The 10,879-nt window shown below is 46.5% G+C and overlaps 1 protein-coding gene across 2 annotated transcripts in view; it reads right to left on the bottom strand.

Moving 5' to 3' along the window:
* Positions 1-5,048: 5,048 nt before the first annotated feature.
* B4GALT7 (beta-1,4-galactosyltransferase 7) overlaps positions 5,049-10,879 on the bottom strand; it is a 59,598-nt gene continuing 53,767 nt past the window's right edge. Inside the window, exons 4-5 of one of the 2 annotated variants that reach the window (XM_029619666.1) lie at positions 6,333-6,437; positions 5,049-6,073 (exon numbers count right to left, since the gene is read on the bottom strand). In XM_029619666.1, the coding sequence (XP_029475526.1) occupies positions 5,918-6,073; positions 6,333-6,437 (261 nt within the window). In that variant the 3' untranslated portion in view covers positions 5,049-5,917. The remainder of the gene's footprint in view (positions 6,074-6,332; positions 6,438-10,879) is intronic. The other variant, XM_029619665.1, reaches the window with a different exon arrangement.

The raw sequence follows: 10,879 nt of genomic DNA, 5'->3' as shown, positions 1-10,879 counted from the left end.
GCAAAGCTCGGAACTGGAAGTGCTAAATTCAGGACTTTGAAGCGTAAATAGCGCTGGTGATCCCGATGGATTGGAATATGCAGGTAGGCTTCTGACAGATCTAAAGAGGTGAGAAACTCCCCTGGCTGTACCGAATTCTTGACCGACCGCAGAGTTTCCATGCGAAAGCTGGGGACCCGTAGGTGTCGGTTGACGGACTTGAGGTCCAGGACGAGCCTGAAAGTGCCCTCCTTCTTGTGTACTATGAAATAAATGGAATAATGCCCAGAGTTTACCTCTCCCGCAGGTACTGGGATTATGGCTTTTAGGGCCAGGAGCCTCTGTAAGGTCACTTCTAGTGCCGCTGCCTTGAGCGGTGAACAAGGAGATTCCACAAACTTGTTCGGCGGAAGCCGAAGAAAATCCAGGTAATATCCTTCTCGGATGATGGCAAGGACCCACTGGTCCGAAGTGATCTCGACCCACCTGCGGTAGAAGAGGGTTAGCCTGCCCCCTATGGCTGCTACCCCCGGATGGGTCGGCTGATTGTCATTGTGGGTTGCGGCAGGGGCCGGAACCCGAGCCGGTTCTCTTTTTGTTGTGCTTAGCCCGAAAGGGCTGGTTCCTGGCCTGGGAACGCGGCGCTCGATAGCGAGTCCTGTAAGGGTTGAAGCGCTGAGAAGTTCTACCTCTAGATGGCCTAGAAAAAGAACGTTGACTCCTCCTCGCCCTGTCTTCTGGCAGACGGGGTAACGGAGAGGCACCCCCCATTTAGTAGCCCAGTTCTCGAGATCGCTGCCGAACAGTAAGGAACCCTTAAAGGGCATTCTTGTGAGTCGTGTTTTGGAGGACGAGTCGGCTGCCCAATTGCGTAGCCAAAGCTGTCTCCTTGCTGCCACTGAGGAGGACACTCCCTTGGCTGCCGTACGGACGAGGTCGGAGGCTGCGTCAGTGAGAAATGTGAGAGCTGATTCCATGTCTGCTCCCTGGGTGTTGTTTCTCGCCTGTGATAAACAGGAACGCGTCACCACGGTGCAGCAGGTCGCGATTCGTAGGGACGTAGCTATCATCTCAAAAGCTTGTTTCAGAATGGTGTCCATGCATCGGTCATGCGAATCCTTGAGGGCCGCTCCCCCCTCCACCGGAATGGTGGTGTGCTGCACTATTGCGTTAACTATGGCTTCTACCCTGGGGCATGCCAGCAGCTCCTTGGACACCGGATCCAGAGGGTACATGCCTGCCAAGGCCCGACCCCCTTTGAATGAGGCCTCCGGTGCCTTCCATTCCAGATTGATTAGCTGCTGTGCTGCTTGTAGGAGGGGAAAATGGTGAGCCGGTTGGCGCAGGCCCTCTAACAGGGGGTTCATTTTAGGGTCCCCCGGAGCCTCCTGGCCCGGAATGGCCAGTTCCGATAGGCATTGTGAGACCAGGCCTGAAAGATCCTCTTTCCGAAAGAAGCGCCTCATAGTCCGATATGGCTCTATCTCCGAGGGAAGTTCACCCTCCTCGGGGGGCTCCTCACTATCCTGGGAGCAATCCGAATCCCCATAATCGGGGCTGTCGGGAGGCAAGTGGCTGCGCCTAGGTCTCGAGGGACCAGGTACCAGGTCCATCGGAACGGAAAGATCCATTCGGGGAGCAGACTGCATCTGGACAAAGGCGTGAATCCCCTTGAATAATTCCACCCAGGAAAGCGAAGCCGGAACTGGCCGTAGGGGCACCAGGTCTCTCAGGTTCCGTGGTTGCTCGCCGCAGCCCGCTAAGTCCGGTGTGCTCCCTGAGGAACCGCTGGGCTGGGGCCGGTCCTGTCCTGGAACTCCCATGGCCTCCTCACATTGGGCACATAGTGAGTCTGCTCCCTCGCTCTGTGTAGCTCTGAGGTTGCATGCTGAGCAGAGGCTTAGAGCTTTCATGCCAGATTCTGGAGGTGCCAGCCCTGCGGCCGCATGGGCTTTCATATGCTCCATTCGCCTGAAATCTGGTGTCGCCCAATAAGTGCGCCTAACAAGAGCGTTTAACAGCATGCGCCTATCCACGGGCGTCTTATAAATGTACGCCCATCCACGGGCGTCTTATAGACGTGCGCCCATCCACGGGCGTCTTATAAACGTGCGCCCATCCACGGGCGGCTTATAAACGTGCGCCTATACATGGGCGCGAACGTGCGCCTATCGCGTGCGCTAACAACATGCGCCTATCGCGTGCGCTTAGTTCAGTAACGAGCGCTCAGCGGCGAAGTTGAGTAGGCAGGCAAAATGGCAACCTCCTTGGCGTGCTGCCCCGTAGGCAGGCCCAGTGAATCCACACTTCCTCGGAGACCAAGTAAAGATATACGCCTTACCTTGTCTTCGGCGCTTCCCGGTTGCAACCCGGGCGGTCTCTGGCTGCGGGGGGAGTATACCTTCAACCGCCGCGCATAAGGAAGTGCGCCCGCTGCCTCTAGGCCGCGCCCGAACTCCTCTCGCTCGGGGGCCAAGCTGCACCCGAGCCCTTCTCACTCGGGGGCCAAGTCCACGCCGGGACCGAGGCTGCCTCTAGGCCGCGCCCGAACTCGTCTCGCTCGGGGGCCAAGCCGCGCCCGAGCCCTTCTCACTCGGGGGCTAGGTCCCTGCCGCGGACCGAGGCACTTACATCCGAGGGACCACGGAAGTCAGCTCAGGAAAACTCAACTGGGTGAGGGCCTCACCACAGGAGTGCGGGGCTTGTCTTCAATAGGTTTCTTCTAAGAATTTAGTCGTTAGAATTTGGAAACACGCTCAGCGAGCGTGAGGTAGCTCCAAACTGCTTTGGAGACGAAAATTACTGATTTGCGGCACTTCCTGTGGGGGTATATGTACCCGTGCTGACGTCAGATCCGTCTCCAACTGCTAGCACAAGCACACTATACCCATTTGTTTTAAGTCCATCTGCTACACGCTAGGAAATTTACTTTTTACTCGGTTAAAATGAATACCTTGTGATTAGGTGGATAAATGTATATCCTAGCCTTAGTTTCCTTGTTTAAACAATTTAATGACCCATTCTAGTTTGGAAGATTTCTGTCTAAAGTTGTTATAAATGCATAAATAAAAACATTATATTTAAAAAAAAAAAAAAAAGTGTCCGACGTTATCTTGACCCATCTTTGGTAGAATAGGGCAAGCCTGCCCCTATGGCTTCTTCCTGTGGATGGGTCTGTTGATTCTCATTGTGGGGTGCGGCTGGGGCCTGGACCTGAGCCAGCTGCCCTCTTGTGTTTGTTCCGAAAGGACTGGCCCCTGCCTGCGGGGTGAGGTGCTTGGTATGTATTCTTGTACGGTCTGAAGCGCTGTGATCCTCTGCTCTTGGATGTTCGGGGAGAGGGGCGATGGCTTCTTTTGTTCTTGTCCTCCAGTAGCCGAGGTACTGGGGATTCGCCCCATTTGTCGGCTAACTTCTCCAGTTCGCTTCCAAACAGGAAGGCTCCTTTAAAGGGCAATCTCATGAGTTTCGTCTTGGAGGTCACATCGGCTGACCAGCTTCGGAGCCAGAGTTGTCTTCCGGCTGCCACAATGGATGAGATGCCCCTGGCTGAGATGCGCACCAGGTCGGAAGTCACATCCATGAGGAAGGATATCACTGGTTCTAATGTTTCGACAGGCGTGGTTGCGTTCCAGGCAAGTGATAAACTGGCACATGTCACCACGGCACAGCAGGCAGCGATCTGTAGTGACATAGCTGCTGCATCAAATGACTGTTTAAGGATGGATTCCTGAGGTCTGTCCTGGGAATCCTTGAGTGCCGCTCCTCCTTCGACTGGAATGGTAGTGCGCTTCGTGACAGCGCAGACCATGGCGTCCACTTTGGGGAACACCAGGAGTTCTTTGGCTGAGGGTTCCATCCTCCTTTGAAACTGGCCTCCAGAGCATTCCCGGGACCCTTAGGTATCGCAGCTCGTCTTGGAGAGGTAAGATTTTGGAATTTTCTTTCTTCTTTGGTTTGGATTTCCTAATGCTGTGCGTGTGTAGAGTCCTAAACTGCTAAGGAGACGGAGAAATACTGAAGAGCAGAGCTTCCTGCATGGGTTTATGTAGTGCTGACGTCAGATTGAAATCTGACTCCGTCTCCAACTGCTATCAGGAGCAAACTATACCCATTGGTCCTGAGTCCAACTGCTACATACTAGGAAATTTCCCCATGTAAAATTAATATCTCCATGAGATCAATTAAAAAAAATATTTGAGGGATATATTACATCTTCCAGTAGAGGCAATTCTACCTTTTTCCAATATATATTTCTCATCTACAGAAAAAAAAAAAGGAAATTCTGATACTTCTGCTAACCAGCCTCAGAATCTGGGCACCGACCTTTCAGCCTTATTAGAAACATCAGGGGAGGATCAAGTGGACTTCCGCAGAACTTTGTTAATTACCTTTGCTTTTCCAGCTGAGATTCCATTTTGAGACTTTTTCTTCGTAATAGAGAAAAATTATACTACGGCCAGAAGATTTGGGTATACCCCGATAGCACCAGAGCTACTCCAACCTGCAGGAAGAAGCTGTTAGAAATGTGGCAGGAGGCTGCACAGATTACTATAAGATACCCCTGGAAATGCATAATGAAAGTGAATAATGTTTGGGATATCTTTTTTGAGCCTTCTCAGTTGCATTTTTTCCTAGATTCTCATAGAACTGAAGGCAGTGTTTCCTAGCTTTGTCAGGGTGTACTGTATATATTGTCTCCCTTTATTTCTTTTTTCCTTTTACCTATTTGTGAATTGTGTTCTAAAGCAACCCTTGGATCTCCTAATTTACTTTTTACTGGGTTAAAGTGAATACCTTGTGATTAGGTGGATAAATGTATATCCTAGCCTTAGTTTCCTTGTTTAAACAATTTGTTAATGACCCATTCTAGATTGGATGATTTCTGTCTAAAGTTGTTATAAATGCATAAATAAAAAATTATATTAAAAAAAAAATGCAGCAGCTCCTGTACAGATTCCTGTGCTGCTCCATTGTTTATCTTTCTCCACTGAGAAAACTGCCCATTTAGCCCTATACTCTGTTACCTGTCTTTTAACCAGTTTGCAATCGATAATAGGACACATGCCTCCTATCCCATGAATTTTTATTTTCTTAGGAGTCTCTCATGGGGGACTTTATCAAACACCTTCTGAAAATCCACATACACCATATCTACTAGCTCAGCATTATCCACATTTATTAATTCCTTTAAAAAAAAATGTATCAGAGGGGCGAGGCAAGACTTCCCTTCTATAAATCGATCTGACTGACCCATTAAACACAATCTAGCAAGTTAAACAATCCTACAATGGGTAACAGCTGCACCCTGTGTGTGTGTGGTGGGGGGGGGCATGGGGTTTAGCTATAGAGAGCTGTTAAAGTCAGCTACAATGTACCACTGGTCTTATATAACTTAACCAGCTCCTTCTATAAATATTATCTACCTGTCTTTACTAGGCTCCTACTTACAGACAGGAGAAAACTCCTCAGGTGAGCTCCACTTCAAATTATACATACCCAAGTCTGGAAACAGGGCCAGTGCGGGCAGTCACTGCACCTACCAAGTTTTAAGCCCCATTCTGGCACTGTACCTTTTTGTAACTTTCAGTAAAGCACCTCAGCTGTCTAAATGTAGGAGACAGCTGCTTTTAGGTAAGGGCAGAATGAGGAGGAAGCTCAGGAATAAAAGTGTAATGCACCCCGCTGAGTCAAGTCTGCTGTCTCCACCATTGTCAGTAACCTATGAAAAGTTTTCAGACAGCAGAAAACCCTGATTCCTGTGATACATGTTCAGTGTAATCCCAAAAGGCAGCAAGATGATGAGGAAAGTTAAAAGATACAGAGACACAAGGCATGGTGCACTGAGAATCCAGTCTTAGGCTTTGCTGTTCTGTTGAGCTCCTTGCTTGCTGCTGTTCAGTTCTAGGACCCAGTGAGGGTGGATGTACAGCCAGTATCAGCTAAGCACACACCAGGGGGTCTGGCTGTGATCACACTCCAGAAAAATGTTCAACACTGTACAGGGGGCTCCAGCGATGGTGATATCTGTGCGTGAGTCCACGTGGTATTTCACACTGCTTAGACCCCCATCCTGCTCCACCTTAAACTGTTCCTGTAACCAGAGAGACAGAAAGATGAATTGATCATCATGTAGGTAAAAAGCACCCTGCCCACAGAGAATAAAGCAAGGCATACACCCATCTGTCTGCCAAATATAGCATTTACATACTTAAACTACCAAGAGAACGCTCGTCTGCAAAAAAGTGATCAAGCAGGCAAAAGTATGCATCAACACCATAAGCAGGCACATTTGTCAAACAGAGTGAATTACGTACACAGAATATAGCAAGGTATACAGCATACAGTTCTACCTGTTTCTGAGCTGCAGTACGTTTCTGGTCTCTCTTTCTCCAAACAGGATCATGGAGGTGGCGGAAAGTCTTATACCCTGTGCTGATACCAGACGGCCGAAGCAGCTGCAGTGGGAAGGGAAGAAAGCTGCAACTTACTGGAGAGCAGGGACTGAGGAAAAGGTAACTAGCTGGACTGCAGGGTGGAAAGAAGTTACAGGAGTGAAGGTATAGGGAAAGCAGGTCTGTGGACAGACAAGTTGGTTGTGGGGAGTGATGTTACAGGATAGCAGGGTCAGCATAACTCAGGGAGTGCTGATACCAAGGCTGGTTTAGCTGGTGGGCAGAGGTGAGGGGGGGGGGGGGGATGTGAAGATGTTATAGAATAGCAGGACCAGGGTAGCTGTTGTTGGGAGGGAGAGGGGCTGTGATGGTGATGTTACAGTGAAGGAGGGGGAGGTATGATGGTAACACTACAGGAAAACAGGGCCAGGAAGGGAGGGGATGTGATGGTGATATGCCAGGGTAGCAGGAGTGGGGTGTGTGCATTACAAGATTGCAGGGTCATGGTAGCAGGTGGGGGCCAGGATAGCTGGTGTGTGGGTGCTAGAGCTTTGGTTAGTCAATGCCCAGTCTATCTCTAGAAAATCTGCTGTTGTACCTGATTTATTGTCCTCAGTTGCTTCTGACTCCCTCTGAATTACTGAATCCTGGTTAAAGGGCTATGATATTCCCACCCTCAATTGACACTGTCATGTGTACATTGTAGAGGAGGTGGTCTAGCAGTTTTTTTTCAAAAGTCAACGTAACCTTTAAAAAGTTGATACCGTTGCACAACCCTCTATGAGATTCACAGTAAATATTTGCCTGTCTTATTCCCCCTCCGGGTTTACTTGTCTCTCATTCTTCTCCTTTCATTGAATTGCTTGTTAATGCAAACACTGACAGAAAAAACTGTAATTCTTGGGATTTCGACCTGCATATAGAAGCTCCTCTACTATCTAATGGTACCGTAACATTTCTTGATACACTATTAGAATGTGGATGGCAACAGATTGTCTCTGATGCCACCCATACAACTGGGCACTCCTTAGATTTAGTATTCTTGAATCCTTCTATAGATTCCATTTCCAGTGCTAAACCAGTTCCCTGGCCAGAGCATTTCCTTCTCACTGAGCTCTTCCAATTTAAACAGTGCAAATTCTTCCTTCCCTACCACTAACAGCGCTCACGTTCACCCTGATGAATTTCGCTCAGCATTAATACCTTATCAAAACGCCCCAGATAAACTACTAACTCCATAGGATTCTTCCTTGAATTATACTTTGGACAAGTTAGCTCCAAAGAAATCCTCCCCCCCCCCCCCCCCCCAAAAAAAGTGAAAGACCTTGGTTCACTCCTGAACCTCAAAGAAAACATTAGTGAAAAGGGAGAAAGAAAATGGCGCTACTCCCCCTTAGCTATAAACTTACCAAATTACTGTTTCCTACTCTTTATTTCCTACATTTATTGATCGCCTTCTGCCAAAGCTCAAAGTAATTTCTATGTTAAAACATAGATAACAAATTCCAACACACAGAAGCATACGTACAGTCATAGCATAAACTAAAATAAGTAACAAAATACTTCCTATTAAAAAATATTAATTTCTCTCTCCTAAAAACAATGAATGTCTGGCACCTTATAAGGTTAAAAAAAAGTAATAAAATGATGGCAAGTATATCTAGCTACCATTCTGACCATCTCTATTCCAGTAGCGCCTTTATGGCTCCTTTTTTGATGTATTCCACCACTACAGATACGAGATCCTGGTACCTGTCTTCCGATACAAAAAGCCTGTCTGATGGGGAAGCGGGTAATCCTGTTGGGTTGGAGGGAAGTGGAGCCACCTTCTTTTTGGACCTGGAGAAACTTCTTTTACTCATTGATGCATTCGGAATATCTTTTGGCCAGAAGCTCACCTCAACACAGGAGACGTTTTCTAGATGGTTAGGTACCCTACGTGCAGACTCTTCCACATCACGCCAGGTGTCGACTACTAAATGATTGAATTTCACTCTTATTGACTTACGCTGAATGGAGCGGCAGCTTTTGGACCTCTTGCAGCACGGTGGACACTTCTTCAGTCCTTTAAAGACCTCCATCTGGGACTCAGGGGCTGGGAGGGGATTAAACTTTATACTATCTCTGTTACATATTGTTGATCAGAACACCAGGTGGTGTAGCAGTACCACGCACCTCCTGGTATGTTTGTACTTTTGTTATTGAAAATGCCAATAAAACGTTTAAACATAAAATGATGGCAAGTATTGCAGATAAACCTCGCACCTTTACAAAGGGAGTTTTCCATGCTATCAGAAAAACTAGAAGACCTTGAAAACATAAATCGTGATTTTGGGGCATACCTGAGACTAAGGAGTTTTCTGATTGCAGTTAAGAACATAAGAACATGCCAAACTGGGTCAGTCCAAGGGTCCATCAAGCCCAGCATCCTGTTTCCAACAGTGGCCAATCCAGGCCATAAGAACTTGGCAAGTACCCAAAAACTAAGTCTATTCCATGTTAGCATTGCTAATAATAGCAGTGGCTAATTTCTAAGTCAACTTAATTAATAGCAGGTAATGGACTTCTCCTCCAAGAAATTATCCAATCCTATTTTAAACACAGCTATACTCACTGCACTAACCACATCCTCTGGCAACAAATTCCAGAGTTTAATTGTGCGTTGAGTGAAAAAGAACTTTCTCCGATTAGTTTTAAATGTGCCACATGCTAACTTCATGGAGTGCTGTCATTTGCTCGCAGAAAATGGAAGCGAGGCAACCTCACCAGAACTGATTGTTAAGCTGGAGAGAGCGCACCGAGCGCTGGGACCGAAGTTAATGAACAGACCGAGGGATATAATGGTCTGCTTTCACTCTTATGTTTTTAAGGAAAAAATATTCACTATCTCCAGCAAACAGAGAATATGGAAATGGGAAAGTGTCGAGGTGGCTATCTTCACAGACTTATCTGCTGTCATGATGAGAAGAGGCAGGATTTTCGGGACATTACAAGTGTTTTACACTCTGAAAAAATAGGCTATAGAGGCTCTTTCCCTTCGGGACTGTGGTTTGCAATCCGAGGTGTTTCACATCGTGTAAAGGCAGTGAAAGAAGCGGCAAGATTTTTGAAGGAAGCAGGTGTTGCAGTTTCAACAGTGCAGACTCCATTGAAGGCCTCACACCCAATGAGGAAGGAACACATACGCTGGCTGCAAGTCACAAAAGGTGGGCCAAGATTACCTGCAATTTGGAAGGCTGCACAAAAGCATCGGAGACCACATGAAAATACAACAGCAGCATGATACCACCTAATGCATACTCACTATTTCAAATTTCAGTTGCTTGTCTTATCCAGCATGAATTGATTTCTGGTTGGAGTTAAGGATTCAATGGATATACTATACTCTCAGATGTCGATATACTATGTGTTATACACTGTCTTGGTGTAACAGAGATTACTTGACTGAGCCCGTTTGTTGGGGATGTTTTATTTGAACTCTGTGATACTTCCTCCATTTGTTAATAGGGAAATGAAGAAAATTCCCCATTACACAGGGGTAGGGAGGAGGTTTGATTATTATTATTATGATTTGTATGTACAGAGATACATTGTTTTTTGGGTTAGGAATGCAGTCAAATATGAAAAATAGGCAATAATACCTTTTGCTAGCTCACTTATTAAACATAAAAGAGCAGAGAATAGAGGAAGAGTTGGGGATTTTGTGTGTTGCTCAGCTGCCATTTGATTGAGACCCTTATTAGTAGAGGATATGACTGAGTTCAAATTTATTTCATTAAATGTAAAGGTCCTCAACTCTTTCCGGAAGAGGTGCATGCTCTATAGAGAGCTAGAAAGATTACATGCAGATATCATGTTTCTCCAAGAAACACACTTGAAGAAAAGATATGACATTAATGAGATCTGCCAAATTTCCACACCAATATTGGGCAGCTTGCAGACTAGCCGCTAAATACACTGGTGTGGGAATTCTCTTCCAAAAGGATTTTCACTTTGAATTACAATCATACTGTGCTACTCCAGAGGGGCGATACATGTTACTTATACTTAAAGTCAGCAGGGAAACTTATTCTTTACTTATTATATATGGCCCAAACTTCCAGAAAGAGTCTTTCTTTGATTCATTGAGAAAGATGTTACAGGAAAAAGCAGAAGAGAAATTGATTGTTGGGGGGGGGGGGGGGGGGATTTTAATATAACCAACCACCACGTGTTGGATTATTCTAGGGGACAAAGGTCAGACCCTAAGTTAGTGCGGGAGGCTCTCAAGCGACTTATCTCACAAGAGAACATAATAAACGTATGGAGGGTGAGGCACCTTACCTCTAGAAAATTTTACATTTTATTCAAATCCCCACAATGCCTATTCTTGTATAGATATGCTTTTAGAGGACAAGGGGTTGGTTAATCAAGTTTCCAAAACGGATAGTGAGCCAATGTTATGGTCTCATCATTCTCCAGCGTGGTTTACCATTGCTTTCCAAAACTATGATAAGGGCCAGCTG

The sequence above is a fragment of the Rhinatrema bivittatum genome, chromosome 11 (genome assembly GCF_901001135.1).
Source record: "Rhinatrema bivittatum chromosome 11, aRhiBiv1.1, whole genome shotgun sequence".
NCBI classification, from domain to species: domain Eukaryota; kingdom Metazoa; phylum Chordata; class Amphibia; order Gymnophiona; family Rhinatrematidae; genus Rhinatrema; species Rhinatrema bivittatum.
Note: the sequence above shows the minus strand (reverse complement) of the source record. Positions and strands in the feature narration are given on the sequence as shown.